The 20378-nt window shown below is 34.5% G+C and overlaps 1 protein-coding gene across 1 annotated transcript in view; it reads right to left on the bottom strand.

Annotated features, from left to right (window-relative positions):
* Positions 1-8632: 8632 nt before the first annotated feature.
* The window catches only part of PTCHD4 (patched domain containing 4), a 175169-nt gene continuing 163423 nt past the window's right edge, over positions 8633-20378 (bottom strand). The window contains 2 exon segments of the mRNA XM_039854344.1: positions 8633-9669; positions 9672-10751. Of these exon segments, the coding sequence (XP_039710278.1) occupies positions 9119-9669; positions 9672-10751 (1631 nt within the window). The 3' untranslated portion in view covers positions 8633-9118.

Below are 20378 nucleotides of genomic sequence, written 5' to 3'. Positions count from 1 at the left end.
ACTGAGTTAATCCAAACATCTTCATACAAAATTCTGGGTGTCCTTGTTTAAAAAATATGAAAAACTATTAAAAATAAAATGTTATGAGGGAGAGTTCTCTATTTAGTCATACAAATGATGTTAATAATGAAGATGACTCTGCAATGAAAACAGTTTCTAAGGTGGATTGCAGATTATTAAATTGTTTCAGAGTAATTTTAGTGTCAGGTGCACTTAAATCCTGTGAATGTTGGTTATCTGTGTATTTCTTGTAGTGCCACCATATTATTCATCAGACTGCAGTGGACTTGAGTATTCAAAGATTTAACACTCTTGGCTTTAATACTTAGAAGCAGTGCTGACAGCTCATGATTAATTTTGCCCAGACTTGGAACAGTATTGTGTGCAGCCTAAGGGATGTACTTTGTGAATAAGCCTGTGTGTGTACTTCTTAGGATCTACTAGACTATTATTGTCTCTATCTCTGTAGCTCTCACATGGTGAGAAATTTGTTGGTTTAAGCCCTTTAATAGTTAATGTTTCTCTAGTAATACAACGTAATGCAGTGAGAAGCTTTAAGCAGAGTTTTTATTTTTTGAACTGATTATAAATTGCTTTAGACTTGGAGTTATTACAATTATTAGGGGTCTTATAGGGTAATCTAAATACCTTGGTAACATTTAGAAATTTATATGTTATAAAGATATTTGTAAACTTAGAGATTCGTAAAAAATAGGTCTCAGGATTGCCAAGGTATTTTGTATTTGCTTCAGACCTCCATATCTTAACCACGTAGGAATAATTGATATATATTATCATAATACTATTTTTAATACATGTAGTCTAGAATTTTTAAAAGACAAAATTTATCATTTTTGGAGCTTATTATTTAATAAAGAACTAAAAAATATAGATTAAGTTACATTGAGATGTCATGAGATGTTATGTTTAAGAAGTTTAATTTCCAGCCAGAAGAATCTTTCCCTAAAGGAGAAGAAACACAAAGACTCCACTGAGGTTAGATGAAGAAGTCATGTATTGTGACATTCTGTGGTACATTTAATAGTAACAATAATAAATGAAGAAGAGTACAGTCAATCTGTACACAACTTAGCTTGTAGCATTTGGGACTGTGATTTAGAAAGAACTGGTAAAGTCAACTGACCCTGGGAACTAAAGAGTAAATACCTGTATCAACTAACACTACTTTAATATGCTAACTGTTCCTTATTATGACTAATGGAATGAGATTTTTATTGTTGTTGTTATTGTTGAAATAAAAGGTCAACGTAACCAGAAATACTATAAACAACTTTACCTAATGGCATTATATTAAATATAACGATGACATTTTTGTAAGTAAGATTTTATTGTTATTTTTCATAAGGTTTTTACCTTTAGTCTTTAGAACATATATTTCTTAGACAGAGTAATCCTGAAATATTTAACTAAGATTATTATATCTTCATGTATCCAAAATATGAAAATAATAATGAAATAAACAAGGAAATATTTGCCACATGGTTTCCCTTGTTATTAGGTTAATGTCATTATTAAATGTTTGCATGTGCAAATCTATGGGGAATGATTTATTTCTTTATTTTTATTATAATTAGAAAAAACTGCTTTATAGATTATTTTTTCTTATAGAGAATGAAGATAAATTCTGATAATGAAACAAATGCAGGTAATTTGGAGACTTGAAGAATTCATATGAGAATATTTGCTTCTTATTTTTAAAATTTATTATTATTATTTATGCCTCCAGCACCTGCTCTTTCTAGGTGATCTCCCATCCAAGTACTAATGAGGCCTGAACCTGCTTAGCTTCTGAGATCAGATGGGATCAGGCTTATTCAGGGTGGCAAGGCTATAGACCATGGACCATGGCTCCATGAGAAAACGAACCCAAGACCTTCTGTGTATAAAGCAGACATGCTAACCACTACACTATAGGACCACATCCAGAATATTTGCTTCTTAGATCTAAAATGTACACTCAGGTATTTCCATAATTGAAGATACTTTGGGATGAAAATATAAGTTAGGTAATAGTTTTTTTTGATATTGATTTTGTTTTTGTTCAAAATTCTTTTTTAAGCTTTCCTCAATAAGTAGCTTTAGTTTTAGAGTTCAAGATACAGAATTATAGAACAGTACAGAGCAGAGAGATTTAAACAGCTTTTTAGTTTATTTATACTATTTTAGGAGTGATAAAAGAGGCTGTTTTCATGAATGAGATGTGGTAAGACTCAATATGTCAGAGAACATTAAAAAGAAGAATGTCCTAGAGGAAAAGACATCTGAAAATGATGGTTTGTCATGAGGTTTGTATTGATAAGATACTGGAGTCTCATAATTTCATATTTTTATCTTTTTTTGTTATAGAAATTAGCATTTTGTTGAGCCAAGATTAAGAGCAAGTAGGCTTTCGTTTTAAGAAAGAAAAGGAAATAAATGTGCTTAACTTTTATGTTCATTCCTACAACATATCTATGCATGGGTTAAGAGTGTTCCTTTCTAGTGTTTTTCTTCTTACTGATTCTAACATTTCCAAAAGTAACCCATGTTTCAGAACTCTAATTTAGCCAAAAATAATAGTAATGGCATCCAGTGGAAAAGAAAACCAAAGTAAAATTCCAAATACTGGTAACTTTGTTCTTTTCTATTTGATTAGGGTAAACGAGTAAACAAACAAATTAAATTTTCCGTCCATGAGTAAGAAGTGCACTTGGAATTTATACTGAAGTTATGCACAGATTATTTGACTGTGTACCTCACCAGGTGGACCACTGCCTTATAGTCAATGTCAGATTATTCTCTTTCTGAACCAAGTTTTGTGCTCTGGGATGTCTGTAGAAACTCAACCAAACAAAACAGCCCTGAGAGATTTCATATTAATGAATATTACATTAACCAGAGTGCACAAGAAGGACTGCACATAGGGTTATTCCTTTTACATTTAGCCTGGCCTAAATTTACAAAGTGAAAGAGCATTAAGGAGAGGTGATAAATAATATTGCTTTGTGGCCTTAATATATTGCCATTTAATCAAAGGTTGCATGCCATTTTGTCTTTAAATACCCTTATGAGGTAGCTTGGAGAGATCTCTGCCCTTTTCAATCTGTGACAGATTTCCTATTTAAGAGCAAGAAAGTCTATTGTGGAAATATGTGCATAATTAACAGGAAAGTGTAACAAAGTTGTTACTTAAACTCTGCTAACAGAGTTGCTCTAACAACTATAGAAATAGAAACAAAGAAAACCATACTCTTCTTTTATCTGGTCATGCCATTAGCCATATGAGAAACTGGAACACAGTTAAAAATGACTTCTAAAAATCCCAGTTCAGATAAGTACAAACATATCACATGAAGCAGGAATCACACATAAGCAGTAGATGTTCATACTCTTCCGTTTCTAAAGTTTCCTTCTGATTTTAAAGACTTCATAATTAGCATGACCTAAAAGAACTTTCTTAGGAAAAACTTTAACTGGGAAAAATAGTAGGGACTGACTTTCTATAATTTATAAAAGTACAAATTTAGCAATAACTTTTTATAAATACTTAACATATTAAAAATTATCTACCTTATAGAAGTTCTCAGTTTAGGGTATAAGCCCATTTAATTTTGACAACCTCTTTAGAAGTACAGAAAAGATATGGTGTTGCTTGTAGACTAGTCATCTGTATAATTCTAATATATGATTTTTGACTCTACATATTTTTCTCTTTGAATTGTTTTCCATTTCGTAAAAAAGGCAGATGACTTTTCTATCATCAATATAGAGGTTGTCATTAAGTATAGAGAAAACATCAAAAAAGTATCTGTTACGTCAAAGATGCACAAAATCAGATCAATGCCAACAGTTATCCCAGGGAATGAAATAACGCTTATCAGGAAGCTTACTTGAAGCTTTCTTTTTCAAGGAGCTCCCTAGTAGCCTGCTTTCACTCACAAAATGATCTATGGCTCATGCTTGCTGGTTCATGCTTGGAAATCCAGGAGTACTTTCCCTGCAAAGATCAGGTTATGAATCGAACAAATGAGAAGAAAATTTTCAAGTAGGATATAAATTTGCATATGATCAATTTTGCTCTCAGTTAAGAATCTATAGTTTTGAGACACCATGCAACTTTCTGTGCTGTATACTAAACTGTAAAAGATGTGGAATTTCCCCACTTGTTCTATCACAGCTACTTACAGACATTCTGATTTCAAAATCCTTTCGGTTTTATTCCAAATGTTGCCTGATCTGACTCCACAACACTTCAAATACAAAGTATCGTCTTTTGCCCTTTCAACTAAAACATAATGGTGAGTCAAATCTTGGCCATTTAGAAATCAAAGTAATTTATTGCTATTATACCTATATATAGTCCCTCCCACGCCGGACCTGATATAAAGAGGCTTTGTTGCTTTCATTTGTGATTTTTCTGTTTTCATTTGGGTAAATATATTTGTGGTCATGATTTTGAAGACAAACCAGTAAAAAAGTTATCTCATTTCCCCCTACATGACATATTGACAGATCATTGCTTACCAATTGTTGACATACATGCCTGCACCACAGTGATGATGCTAAGTTTTATATTTAGATTCAAGATGGGGAGATTTCAAGGGCATACCAATTTGGTTTTAAATAGATTTTGAGTCAATATTATAATTCACCACAATTTTTTTTTTTTTTTTTTTTTGTAATAGAGGAAAAGCAAAAAGTCTTCTCTTTTGTTTTTGTTTGTTTGATTTTGTTTTTAAAGAAATAAAACTGCTTCTAAATCTCTTTTGGAATAAGTGACAGTTTTCAGGTTCACTTTTGAAAGGATATTATTACCATTTGCAAGCGCCAACAAAATTGACTGAACAGAGAGATCCCTCTAGAAAGAGATTAAGCAAATCAATGAGTTCTCCAATCCATAGGAGACAACACCTAAATTTCAGTCTCAAGGCTTTGTATTCTCAGGTTCACCATGAGATTAGCAAACACAGGGTATTAAAGTATGCTTAACTACTGCCTAACACAGAATCTGCTATGTCCTTTACCTGGAAGCCAGATTTAGCCTCTAGAATTTTTTAGAGGACATTATAAAGAATGTTGCTGCCATTAACACTCAAGGAAGGCAATTTTTCAATTGTTACCCTTGGAATGGAACTTTCTATGGACTTTAGGCCCTTGGGGCCAAAATCTGCAAGGCATTTATTTCTAGTTAATATGATAATTTTAATAAAAGTTGCAATAACCATGAAAATAGTGTCTTTAAAAATCTATGTACTATTAGTAACAATGCATGCATAGTGCCAGGCATTCATAACTATTTGGTCATAAAAATATGTGACTGTAATTATGATATTTACAGTCAACTGAATGGCAATAGTTAATCCCTAGCTCTAATCACAAGCTTAGAAGGATTAGCTTATTATGGGAAAGTGTAATGAGTAATTACAAAATGAACAAGTTCTCACACTCTTGAATCCAACATTCAAGAATGGCTATTATAGTATCATAGGAGCTTTATTGTCATAACTCTTCTAAGCTCACAAGGTAAAACCCAAATTCTGTGAAAATAAATAGGAATTAAATGGGAAAGGAACACTCGCATGATACAATCACAGTGGGGAATAATTCTTTCATATTCATGCATAGTGTTCAAAGAGGTTCACAATCCCTGGAAAAATTCCCGGGATAACCTTAAAGCAAACCCCTCATTAAAAAAAGTCATTGTGGTTGAAGTTAGCATATGACTAAGTTTAACTATAAGAAGTTAAGAATTTAACTTTGCCAAAAGTCTCTCTATAATTTAGGTGAGTACCTCTTTGAAGCTTTATTAACTATCACAGAGACTGAAGCTCTTATGGTCTTTCTAATTCAAATATAATCCACATTTCAGTTTAAATTCAGAAAAGGTACATTTTTTGCAAACTCAAAATCTCTCACTTTAAGAGAAAAACATTTCAATGAAATAAAATATTCTACATATCTGAGATATTTCTCACAGGTTTCTTCTCTTCTAGGAGTTGATTGGCCATCTTCCAGCGATAGATAAGTTCCTAATTTGAATGCCATCAGTATTTCACAAATGGACAAAACTGTAGGAGTAAACTTGAAATACTAGGATGAGTTGTGCACAAGCTACTGAAAAAGGCAGAGGTTGGGTGTTACCTGCAAATCATGATCTCATATTTTAGGATGTATCTCAGCATTCGGTAAATAGAATTCTTGGAAATATCTGCTTCAGAGTGACGTTGGGAGTTCAAATGATGCTCATGTAGATTCTTCCTGGGCTTAAAGGACTGAGTTAGGGCATTTTGGGTGGTATATTAACTTTTCCAGAATAATAAATTTCATTTCAATGAATTATTGCTATGGTTCACTAACAGTACCATGGAGTCCTGGAAAAGATAATGGCCCTTCCAAACGTCCACTCCTCTAGTCATTTAAACAATGAGAAATTTATGTTTATCTTAGTCACTTTGGATCCTTGATCATATAGCCTAAAAAAAGAACTATTTATCTCCATCCAAACAGAAACTATCTAAATGCAGGAATGATATTAGAACTGTACTAGTGGTTTGACAATATATGCTACTATTTCCATATGCATTTGGTGACTGGCATGCTTGATTCTTTCTTCATAAATCAGTCTACCATCCTTCTTTTCATTTGACATTGACTAAGATAATTAAGCAAAAAAAAAAAAAAATGATCCACATGGGCAAGCTTTTTAAAAATTGGTAAATGCTTGGAGTATGGCACACCTTGGAAAGAAGTGGAATGATATTTAATGGAATTTCTCAGCTGATTACCTCATCTTTTAAAAAGGATATAAAACATATCTTCATGAACGATGAGTAAGCTATGAAAGAAGAACCCCTCTCCCCTCCCAAAAAACCCAACTCCTCAGAAACTTCTACTTCAGATATGAGATCATGGTCTGCAGGTCCACTAGTGTCAAACACCAGTTTATCCTAGCAGAGCAGTTCAGGAGGTAAAAGGCTAGGGTTATCTGTGACATGACTTTACAAATAATGTAAGAACAGTAACCCTATGTTTATGGCAATTATTTTCCATACTTGATCTGTCGACAGTGTACCCAGATGAACACAACTGAAAAGACATAGGTCATTTCTAACAGAAATTCAATTACCTCAAGATAGAACAAAACAAATTCCACTTAATAAAATAAAAATTTTGTTAAAATTTTGTTAGAGACATTCCTCTTTTCTCTTAATATTCTGATAAACTCTTTATTGTAAAAATACACTTGTTTTGTTACTTCATTAATTTATCAACTTCATTTCAAAGACTACCTCTACTGAATCTCTTTTCTGAACTTAACTGAGTCTAGGAGATTGGCTTTTCTTTTTTAATATTTTAAATTCAATTAACACATACAACCAAAGTTGGTGGGAAACAGCAGCTCTCATCTAGGTAAAAGAGCTAACTAGCAGGTTTAATAATCATTGGACATTTGTTCAGTCCTACCTGAAAATTAACTTGTCCTAAGAATGGCACGGGAAAAGGCATTTTCTAGTAATTTTCTGTAACAGGAAGCACAACGTAAGCACAAGTAAGCACCCAACAGACTAAGTCTATCTGCTGGGGAGTAGTTCTAAACTTTAACTCAATGAAAACATTTACCTCAGTACTTTTTTTGAAAGATAATTCAGCAGCAGTTACAGTTAATAGACCACCTGTGGAGAGCTACGATCCCCTAAGAAGAGGGCCAGTTGAAGAGGACTTTCCAGGTAATAAGAACAATGATACAGCAAGAAGCTATAAGATGATATTGCAATAGTTAGAGTGACCACTCTGATAGTGATTGTGGCCAGGTTAATGTTCCAAATATCAATGCAAGGAACACAATTAGGCTTTATAGGATTAGAATATTCTCTTTACACTGAGAACCAGTTGATGGTATATGATGAATGATGATGGTCCATTTACTCTATTTTACTCTATAACAAATTTCCTAGTTATGTTTCCTTTCTCCTGTGGCAAGTATCTATATTCCATGGCAGTATATTTTCACCATCTAAAATGAAAACACTATAACTATGAAATACTCTAATTCGTACACACATACACACAACAGACACACTCACAAGACATGCACATGTTTGTCTACTCTTATACATATATGTATGGACAAAATATGTAACATGCTCATTTGCAGTGGGTGAGCTCTCTGAAAGCAGCCAAGTCAGCTTTCCCAAATACAGAGTACCATTAAAAGCCAACGAAAAGCCATATCAACTATTTGTCCCTAATATGAGATTTTAAACCTTGTCCATGTGGTAATTGATTCAAATGCTTTTTGCGGTTTTTGCTAAATCACCCAAAGATTGATGATATGATATGTAGAATCTAATAGATTCATTTCTCTGTTTATTTTGCTTATCACACAGTTAAATAATATCCTTGCTGCTGAAACACTTGAGTTGGTTTTGAATGGCCATGAATGTGTCTGTATTTGGCTAAGGCCAATTTGACTTTCCAGAGAAAGGACAGCCTCTCTGCAAATGGATATCTCCCTTCATACAAATGTCAATGTATGCTAAAGACAAACCTAAGTATATGTATATATAGTATATATATATATATATATATATATATATATATATATACACACATACACATAAAATGGATTGGGAAGTCCTTTGGTTTAGACGGGATTAAATATTTACTTCCCAAGTGCATAGGTTTTCTTTGATCAACCTCGCAAAAAATAAATATGAAAGTGTCATGGCAATTTTGATATTTCCTATGTTTTTTTTTTTCCTATTTGGAGGCCCCCTTTCCTCTTTTCTCTACCTCTCCTAAGCATTTTATTTTTAAAAGCAGTTGGTTCTTTTGGCCTTCTAACACTCCACTGATTTGTCCATTCCTTGGAAGAGCTCTGAGATCACATACAGAAATTTATCTTTAGTGGAGAACAAGGTCGTAAAGAACTTTTCCCCTTCTTTGATTCTTTCTTCCCCCCAAGAAGTGGACACCTTGATGTGTCATGAATAATTCACTCTTGATCTGACTTGCCTTGTTACCCCTGGCCAGCCCAAGCAGCTGAGGTCTGAGCTTTACTCGCCCTGCATCGTTGTGCGATACTGGAAAAGAAAAATAATCCATTAGTCTACACCCTTCAGACTGTGGTGACGTGATCAGGGTTCTCTTGAATTTCTATGCATTCAATTTCTTCTCTCTCCTTTCGTTTGGCACGTTTCTTTTTCTTGTGGTGTTTTTTGGAAGGGGGAAAAAAGGTTAGGAACACAGGTAAGATAACAAAACAGTGCAGAAGTGTGCAACCCCCGGTGAGCAGCAAGCATTTGAACAGTGTGAAGGTCAGGTTCGAAGGCACAAATAGGAGGGGGACTAACCCAATAAGAAAAGAAGTAACATTTTGCAAAATGGCTGTCCCATGCTCTTGCAGGGAGCTCTTTATACATTGTGTTCGGGTGTGCTCAGTTGCTAATACAAATGTGTAAAGCAGTGGCGCACAGTGGTCAATGGCGAAATTTAAAGTGTAGATAAGGCACAAGATAGAAATGCAATCCATGTCGACGTTCCATAATGTCATTAAGCCCAGAACGCCCAGCTCAATTGAGGTGACGCTAAGAATTAGCCAGAAGTTTCCCAGAGGGTGGATCACCAGGAAAAAAGTCAGGATTAACACCAGGAGAACACCAAAGCCGCAATTAGGACAGGCACTGTGACAGACAAGCCATAATGGTCCATGAACACAAAGGAGGGGTTGAACACGATGAATCGGATGCTCTTTGAGAGGGACAGAGGTCTCAATTTTTCCAACACTTCTATGACTTCTTTCTGCTTGTCTCTGCTAGTCCTGGCCACCAGATATAAGCGAGAAGCAATGATGTTGTTCTCATCCCCTGCTTTGGAGAAGATGATATCGTTTCGAAAATGCTGGAATTCTGGCTTTTTTAAAAATAAACTTTGTAGAACACCGATAAAGTCGCTCTTGTTATTGGCACTGATGTTGCTCACTTTCAGGAACTGGTAATACTGCTCCACCCAGGACACTGCAGCAAACCCACTGCAGAGTCTCCGTAGGTCCTCCTGGACGCTGCTGTTCCAGTAATCGAGGGGCTCGTAGATGTAGAATCCTATCACAGGGCTGTAGTTGCTGAAATATTTCTGCTGAACCATGGCATAGGAAACACTGGGGGAATCACTGGCTAGTAGATTGATGATGTTGGCTCTGTCACTGATCTGCAAGCACCCCATGAAGGAGAAGGAGGCATAAATGAGATAGAGGATGACAACAAATGGCTTCACGTAGATATTGGTAATCCATTCATTGTAATGTTCACGAAGGAAGTGCTGAATAAAGTGGTGTTGATAGGGGTTTGTCTCATGATGGGATGCCTGTTGATGCCCATCACTCATCACTGTCTGGAACCACACGGGTTTGCGGTCCAGGTATTCTGCAGAAGGAATCTTACAGCAAAAGATGCTGTGGTAGCGATTTTGCTCTAGTTGACCAGCGAAGACCAGACAGGAGCCAAAGAAAGAGAAAATGTAGAAGTAGTTCAACAGAATGGAGACACACATGTTTTGACAGAAGACCTTGACAGCCTCTATATTTGTGAATGGGCTGGCACCCATGCCGAAGGTAATGAAGTATAGGGAGCTGGTCATGGTATATGTGACCATCACATCAGAATAGGCATCGGCTACCCTGTCTTTGAAGGGCAGATTCTCCCTGGTTCTCCGCCATCCAGACAGAAGCTCAAACACTCCTTTAGTTCCATGACCTAATTTAAGAAAAGGAGAAAAATAATAATGGTTTTTATTTCCTATGAAGGTTCAAGTGAACTCCTTAGAGGTTATATATAGTAAACAGTAGTTTATACTCTAGTCTTCAAAGTGCTATGTATCATCTTCCTATCAGTGTCTTAAATTTGAGTTACAACAGGATATTTTTGGTTCACGTTTCCCCTTCAGTAAAGTCAGATTTATAGGTATGGTGGGCAAAATGAAATATTTATTGTCTGTTCTATTAATTTGACAAGTCATAAATACAATGTGACATTATTATGTGATTTTCTCCCTCTGTACACATACATATCGTCTCCTTAAATGGATCATAAATTGTCGAGGGCAAGGAATGTTATTCTTGAGTCTTCAAATGCCCCTCAACACCAATTCAGTGCTTGATCAATTGATATATTGACTGATAGTCCCTACCTCCATGTCAAGCTGAATTACATGCTAATTAAGGGAATTATAAGATGATTTTAAACACTTAAATGTGGCTTTAAATTGATTTTATAATGTTAATAATCCGCTTGGTGGCCAAATGGCTTAGAAACCAATTCCTGCAGATTTGATTTATTAACATTGGATGTGAATCAAAAAAATCTGCCAGGTCACGTAAAAGACAGGGCAAGACCTTCAGGGTGAGAAATCACAGCAAGTATTTCCTTTGGGCTCCTCACAGAGTTTTTATTCACATAGAGTGGATGCTGACTAAGCGTTTGACTGCCTAATTTAAGTGGATAGAGAATGCTCCTTTTTAACCAACTTCTGTGTACCCTTTGATAAGGGTAAATAGACAAAAGATTTAGTCAACAAATATTATGTGAGAACCTACTACGTGGGAGATATTATTAGATTCTGAGACGCTTTATTTTAGGAGTTTGACAATTCTTAGGATACCACCACTTGCTTCTTTACTAGCAAAATCAGAAAGCAGCAGGAAAGTAAAGGTATTATACCATACCTGCAATTTCCCTTTTTTCATTTTTCTAAATTAGCTCTGTCAATTACCATCCATGATATATCAATTGATAACTTTCTGACTGAGTGGAAATCTTCATAGATTTGCCCTTGTAGCCACAGCAGTACTATACACAAACTTTTTATATAAATGGATACAAGAAATCCATTAGACAAAAATGTAAGTTAAAGGCATAAAATTAATTAGTTCAAGAAAATCTCTACTGGATATTTACCCCAAAGACTTGAAAACTCATATGCATAAAGATATTTGCACACCGATGTTCATAGCACCATTATTCACAGTGGCCAGGACATGGAAGCGACTGAAGTGTCCTACGATAAACGATTGGCTAAAGAAGCTGTGGTACATATATACAATGGAATATTACTCAGCCATAAGAAGAGATGAAATAGTTCCCTTTGCAACAATATGGATGGACCTTGAAATAATCATACTAAGCAAAATAAGCCAGACAGAAAAAGTTGAAAATCATATGATATCACTTATATGTGGGATATAAACCTAAAAGCAACAAATAAACAGGACAAACAAACAGAGAGTCATGGACATGGACAACGGACTAGCGGTTACCAGAGGATAGGGAGTGGGGGGATGTAGATGGGGTAAAAGGGGTCGAATATAGGGGGTTAGGAGGAGGGTGAAGTGGGTAAAGGGGATCGAATATATGGTAGCTGAAGGAAACTGGACTTTGGGTGGTAAACGCACAATAGAGTATACAGATGTGAAATTATAATGTACACCTGAAAATTATATAATCGTATTAACCAATGTTACCCCAATAAACTTAATTAAAAAAAGAGAAAACCTAGAAAATAAACTTTGCATGGCACCTAGATATTAGAGTTGTGTTACAGACCCAATGCACTTAGTTATTGCTTTAACAAACGTGTAATGGCGAGGGTCTTACTATAATTACTGATTGCCGATTGGACTACATAATTTTTCTCCTTTACTTTTATTTGGGACTGCAATGTGTACAATTAAAAGTTTTCTTTCTCAGCCAAACTTTCAACTAGGGGTGGTTCATGTGACATATTTATAAACAATGCAATGTAACTGGAAGTCCTCTAAGTATGCTTATTAGAAACCTAGAAGTAGCTTTGCCCTAAATGACATCACGTAGCCACCATTAACAGCCCAGGCCCACCTTCCCCATGAATTCTCTTTAAAGAAAATAAAAATCTCCATTTGGCCAAGCTACTGTATGTAAGGCTATTATATGCAGGTGAACCTATTCTTAACCAACAAAGTTATATAGGTGAGTTGACATCTATCAAAATCTCTTTTACGGAGATCTAAGAATTCTTTTATGGGGATCTAAGAATTTATAGTTATTTGACTATGGAATTTACAGGTTTAAATGTAAATAATGCTAATCTTTGATTTTAAAGACACATTGGTCCACCTATTTTGGGAGCTCCTATTAACTATTAATTGTTATTGCATTGGCATTCTTCTTAATCCACATATAAAACCCATTTATTCTCCAAAGTTCTCTTTTCTGGATCTCTAGTCAGGAAAGATATTTTTACCCTAACAAGTAGAAAGGATTATAAAAACTGCACTCAGTGTAAAGTAAGGTTTATTTTATTTATTTGTTTGTTTTTGTTTTTGTTTTTGTAGATGATCTATTCCTTCTTGCATTTAATTACTAGCTCAATATATACACACATTGAATTAACTCTAATGATTCTTAACAAAATCAGTTGTTCATTTCTATCTTCTGCAAGCTTTCTTGACCAAACGGAATATTTACTCTCTCATTCCCTTGACAAAAACATAATATTAGGATATTAGTTAAGTTAATTAAAATAATTCTTTAATTAGAGCACTTCTTTTCTGAAATAAGGACTCTTGCTATCTTCGTAGTCACAAAGAGAGAGGCTACATAGGGCAACAACTAAATTTGGCTTTCCTTTGCTAATGGTCACCTTTATGGAATATTAGGTACACTATATAGGCTGGAGTGTTGCTTTATTTGCTATAAAAGTTTGCAGGTATAGGAAGATGTGCTAAACCATATTAGGTTCAGCAATCACTTTAAGTGTGATAAAGACTGAAAACACGATTTCCAAACTTTGGAGATGGCATGTTTTATCCTATTCACAGAGTTAGATATTTTATAGGCTATTTCTATCAACATTCACTCATTTGATTCTCACCATAACCTGGCCACTTCCTAGCAGGTCAAATCTCTCACTTGCTTCAGCCAGGGTAGTGTTCTGGCTCTCCACAAACCTGTCCATGATTTGTCTTGTTCTTAGTTTTGTTCATGCTATTTTCTCTGCCTTATAATACTTTCTCCCCATTGCTGGGCATTTAATTGAAATTCTGTTGGCTTGTTAAAGGTCAGCTCAATTCTCATCTTTGCCAAGGAGCTATCTCTGGCAATTCCAGACATATTGATTTTTTCTGTTCCTTACACTCTTGTTGCACTAATTAGTTACTCATTTGACACTCAATCACGTGCTGTTTTGCTCTGGAACAAAATAGTTTTCTCAAGATATGTTCTGTCTCTTTGGTTAGATTGCAAATTCTTCAAGGTCAGAGAATACATTTTATATTACTTTTATACTCTATAGAACATCTGGCAAAGTGATAGATGCCCAAAAGATGCCAACTAACCTCTTATTGAATTAAATCAACTGTAATTCTTGATTCTAGATGAGTTCAGAAAGTGTATCTTTTAATTACTTATTCTTAGTTATAAAAATAATATACCTAATGCATCTTTATACCTACATTAATCATGTCCAGAAGAGGTATATATTTTTTAAAAATTAATTTGTTTTCCATTTGACATACAATTCTATATTAGTTTCAGGTATACAAAATAGTGATTAGACATTTATATATTTATATACCTTATAAAGTGATTACCCCAATAAGTCTATTATCCATTCAACACTATACATGGTTATTACAATATTATTGACTACATTCTCTATGTTATAATTTATATCCCTATGACTATTTTTATAATAAGTTGGACTTCTTAATTCCTTTCACTTTTTTCACTCATCCTCCCAACTCCCCTTTCATTGGGCAACCATCACTTTTTTCTCTGTATCTAAGAGTTTGTTTCTGTTTTGTTTATTCGTTTATTCTCTTTTTTAGATTCCATATATAAGTAAAATCATGTGGCATTTGTCTTTCTCTGTCTGATTTATTTCACTTAGCATAATACTCTCTAGGTCCATCCATGTTGTTGCAAATGGCAAGATTTCATTCTTTTTTATGGCTGGGTAATATTCTATTATATATATGTATCACATCTTCTTTATGTATTAATTCAATTTAACCCAACATATATTTATGTAGAATTTGTTACACATGAGGACCTGTGTTAGTCAAAATATAGAATATAAAAGTAAACATGAAACACAATGTTTTCAACATCTGTCAGCCCAGGTAATTTTTACTTTGTTAATTCTGAGACAGAGGTCAAAGCTTCTAATAAATATGAATTTTAGATGCTGTCCTGTATATTGTAGGATATTTAGAAGCATTCCTAGTTTCTACCCCCTATACCATTAGCACACTCTATAGTATATCTTCAGACATTACCAAATGCTGTCTCGAGGACAAAATTACACTTGGTTGAGAAATATGAGTTTATTTAAAAGAAAAAGAAATAGTACATACACACATATACACATCATATAGGAATTTAATCATGTTTTCCTGATTATAAAAATAGGACATATCTATCCATCCATCCATCCACCCATCCATCCATCCATCCATCCACCCATCCATCCATCCATCCATCCATCCTCATATCCATCCAGAGAGATAACTACTTAAATGTTAATGTTTTCTAATGACTAAAATGTTTTCTCTCTTGATTTCTTACTTTTCATTTTGGTTTCCATTCTGAGGCTAGAACCATTTTTGAGCATCTGCTCACTTGAAAGAAGTCCTAATTATCTGCTCAGCTCTTTCAACAAGGTTGCATTCACTATTTTTCCACTCTTACTCAGAGACTCCTATTCCAGTTCAAACAATGCACCTGAAACCAAGACACTGTTATCAACCCAAATGACACGTAGTCCACCATCTTGGATGATGATGCGTGGACCAAATATGACTGTGAGTTGCTCCATTGAACAATGACCCAAACCAATTCCAATATAGTACTTCCTGGTACCCCAGTCTTTACTGTCCTTTAATTAAAGATTAAATCCTTAATCCTCACTTGAGGCCTCAACTTGTCTTATGACCAACTCCATTTAAGTTCCTAACTGGTTGGACACACACACACACACACACACACACACACACATGCAGTTAACTGACATATAAGGAAGAATTGCATTCTTGCTAAGTAGAGATGTATGCTGTGTACTGCAAAAATACAGTTAATTCTTTCTGAAGGATCAGGGAAAGCTCCAAAAGGATTTTAGGAGGCAACGGGTAATGCTTATGGCAGTCTAGAATATTCTGTTGAAATAACATAAATAAACACACAAACACTTGTAATTTAAGAGGAGGTAGTTGTGTTTTTAATGTTTATAACTGTGATTTTTTTCCCTCTCAGTAGAGATTAGCTTACTGGTACAACAGATAAGCTATAGTCCAAAATTCATATTTTATTTAATGTTCCAAAAGAGGAGTGCTAAATTTTGGTTATAATTATAATTCCCTTCCACTACATTAGTATAAACTTGAAAACTATATTAGAATAATATAATGTGTAGCTCACCTGGGACATTACTGGATAACGAGCATTTCCTTTGGCAAAATTTCATGAAAGAAAAGAGAGCACTCTTAGGAGTGAAAATGATTTGGACAGAGTTGAAACTGAGAGAAAAATCAAAGATGGAAATGAACAGAAATATATTTGTATGTGAATGTGTATGGGATGTTGCTGGGGGACATTTTTCTAAGTGACAGTAAATGGAAGCATTGTGCAATAACAAGGAAAACTTACATGGCAGCTTGCTAACATACCCTATTTAATAATAATTTAATAAGTTCTGCTATTTGCAATTGAGATGTACAAAAAAAGATTATGTGGGTTCTTCTTCTTACTGTAGTGGTACAGGTCAGCTAGAGCAAATATTTTATATGATTAAAATTTAAAAAGTGTTTTTGTTACCAACAAAACTGATTTTGGTCCTAAGTGAGCTAAACGATATTCAAAATTGATTATAATTCCATTTGAGTTTCTAGTAATAACTACAACAAATAAAGATGGCTTCTAAAATAAGATGGATCTTCTCTGAGAACTCATTTCAACCTACCTTTAACATTTCTCTAAATTCCTACACTTCCAGTGTAAAATTCCACACTATGATTGCACCTTACTGTGCTGTAGGAAAACTATCTGGTGTCATGGCTTCGCCTAACGTGACTTCTTTCAAAGCATTTTTGTTATTCTGTAAATCTGATAAAAATATCACAGTTACCATTTTATTCCCAAAGCCAATCTCTCCAAAACCCAGAATTCTAAAGAAAATAGTTTTAACAAGGTTTAAATCCAATCAGGACTAATTGTAACTGACCCAATTAGTACTCCCTACTAGGTTTTTCTTGATGTAGTGCTCTAATAAGTACCACCTAGTTCTTTCTAATAAGTCAGAATTCTCTTCATTTGTCTTAAGAAGATGTACTAGTGAGTTTCCCTTTGTACCTGAACATGTTAAGCCCTTAGCAGGACACGAGGGTGTGCACCTGTATCACAGACATAAGAAATAGAGATTTAAAAAATACTCCTTATGATCTGCTCCGGAGAAAGCTTTCTTCTGTCTCTTAGCAGTTATTTTTGCTTTGGTTAGCTATGCTTTCAATATCTTGTTTGTGGAAATCATCACTGGGCTCAGGTAGAAAAGAGCATTTTGACTTTCTATTGGGCTGCTAGGATATGTGACTTCCTGATGCCAACCAAATAAACGAATAATGAATGAAAAAATAAAATTCTAGTCAACTGAACCAGTGAAACGGCTGACAAAAAAATCTGGATTTTGAATTAGTATTTTGTTATTGTTCACTTGTTTGTCATTATACATGATTCTTATACATTGTTCTTTCTCTTTAGTTGGCTGATTCCTACTTAGATTTTTTTCTATTTCTTCATTATTTTATTTAATTTTATTTATTTATTTTAAAACTATTTTATTATTATTTTTTAAATTTGGTGACATTGGTTAACAAAATCCAGTAAGTTTTAGGTGAATAATTCAACATATATAAGGCATATATATATTGTATCATGTATTCACCGCCCATAGTTAGATTTTTTTCTGTCACTACATATTTGATCCCTTTTACACCATCTACTCTCCTCCCCCACCCCGCCCTCACTGCCGCCCTAGTAATCACTAGTCTATTGTCCATGTCCACGAATCTCTGTTTGTTTTTCCTGTTCATTTGTTACTTTTAGGTTTATATCTCATACATAAGTGATATCATGTGATTTTTCCACTTTTTTGTCTGGCTTATTTCACTTAGCATGATTATCTCGAGGTCCATCTATGTTGTCACAAATGGCAGTATTTCATCTCTTTTTACGGCTGAGTAATATTTCATTGCATGTATGTACCACAGCTTTTATCCAGTCATCTATTATAGGATATTTTGGTTGCTTCCATGTCCTGGCCACCATGAATAATGGTGCTATGAACATCGGTGTGCAAATATCTTTTTGGATATATGTTTTCAAGTCTTTGGGGTAAATACCCAGTAGAGGGATTGCTGGATCATATGGTAGATCAATTCTTAGTTTTTTGAGGACCCTCCATACTGTTTTCCATAGTGGCTGTATCAATTTGCAGTCCCACCAGCAGTGTTTGAGTGTTCTTTTTTCTCTGCATCCTCTTCAACATTTGTTATTATTTGTCCTGTCAATTATAGCTATTCTAACAGGTGTGAGATGGTATCTCATTGTGGTTTTGATTTGTATTTCCCCAATAGCTAGCGATGTTGAGCATCTTTTCATATGTTTGTTGGCTATTTGTATGTCTTCTTGGGAGAAGTGTCTGTTCAGGTCCTCTGCTCATTTTTAATTGGATTTTTTTTTGTTGTTATTGAGTTGTATGTGTTCTTTGTATATTTTGGATATTGGGCCCTTAGAGTTTTAAAGATCCCTCCCTCTTAAGCATAATCTTATTTCTAACACCCTCCCCTTGCTCTCTTCATTTTCAATTCACCTGCTTAGAAGTCTCTCCTTTGTGTTCCAACACATATCATAATGTTTACAACTACACCCAGCTGAAATCATCCACTGATGGGCTTGTCTTTTATGTAAATCTATATGGCCCTTGCTATTGCCAGGCACTTACTTGTCTTTGTCATTTTTGTGTCCCAATTATTTGGCACATTATTGATGCTTAATAAATGTTTGTGATACTGAATTGGCCATGATCTGTGTCTAGTTTTAAAATGTTCTTGCGATAATTATTATTATATTCAGCATAAGATTTTGTGAAATAGATATAGTAGTTTGTCTCATTTCATTGAGGAGACTTGCTGAGTGTTACTCAATGATTCTTTGGCAGAGGTGGTAATAGATATTAATGATGTCCAGTTGCAAAATTAGCATGTAATTAATTAATTTGCCTGTTTATACACATATACACACAACATTATAAATGTCTATAGAGAATGGAATATGAAATTAAAGAACTTGCTCAAACTTGCTATTTAGCAGCATATAAATGGGTCCATAAAACTCTCATATACTCCCTGAGAGATGATGACTTTTTTTGACATTTTCTAATCCCCATAGTGTCTAACCTAGAGGTAGTGAATACTGTGTGTTCGTAGAATAACTCTTTTTAATTAACTCTCATCTAGAATAAACAGGCGATTATCAAGCTCCATTCATAAAGGATGGTGAAAGCTTTTGCCTTTTGGTACCTACATAGCCTACAACATAGGAAACTTTTCAACAGGAATTCTCCAAGCTGCTCTTGCCAGGGGTGTTCGATGGTTTTGCCTGGAAGCCTGTGATGGTGTTGTCAATGAGGGAGGGTCTAGCTTCATATTATTCTTAAGCAGGAAGTGACTTCTGTGGGATGCCCCCATCCCAGTGCAGAACGAGGCAGGCTAAAACACAGAGTAGAGAGACAGCATATTGCATGGAAAAGGGAAATTCAGAATGAATCTGAACAGACACTCATTTTTAGCACATAGGAGTTAGAAAATTTTATTAGGTCTCCAACAAAGAAAAATAGAATTTAGCAACAGATTCTCGTTGTTTTTGGATCTGTTGTATATTGCATACAATTTCTTGAATACATAGAAAAAGACATATAATCTCATTCCAGAGTTTGCATTCTATCATTTTTGACAATCTGTTTTGTAATTCTAAAAAATCCATTATATGCATGTTTATTCCTATACACACGCATGTATATATACACACATACATGCATATATATATATATACACACATATATATTAAGATGTGTGTGTATATATATATAGATGTATTTATACATATACATAAAGAGAGAGAAAGAGAGAGAGAGGAAAGATAGCAATAGAAATAAGAGGTAGAGGTGTTCTAAAACTTACTGACTACTGTAGTAAAGGTTTTAATACTCAAACTAAAACTATTTGATATTGTGGTTAGTAGCACATTCCCCAGAGCCAGACTTCTTGAGTTTAAATCCTAGGTCTCTTCCTTCATAGC

Source organism: Pteropus medius, unplaced genomic scaffold, assembly GCF_902729225.1.
Source record: "Pteropus medius unplaced genomic scaffold, Ma_sr-lr_union100, whole genome shotgun sequence".
NCBI classification, from domain to species: Eukaryota; Metazoa; Chordata; class Mammalia; order Chiroptera; family Pteropodidae; genus Pteropus; species Pteropus medius.
This window is presented reverse-complemented; position numbering and strand designations above follow the sequence as displayed.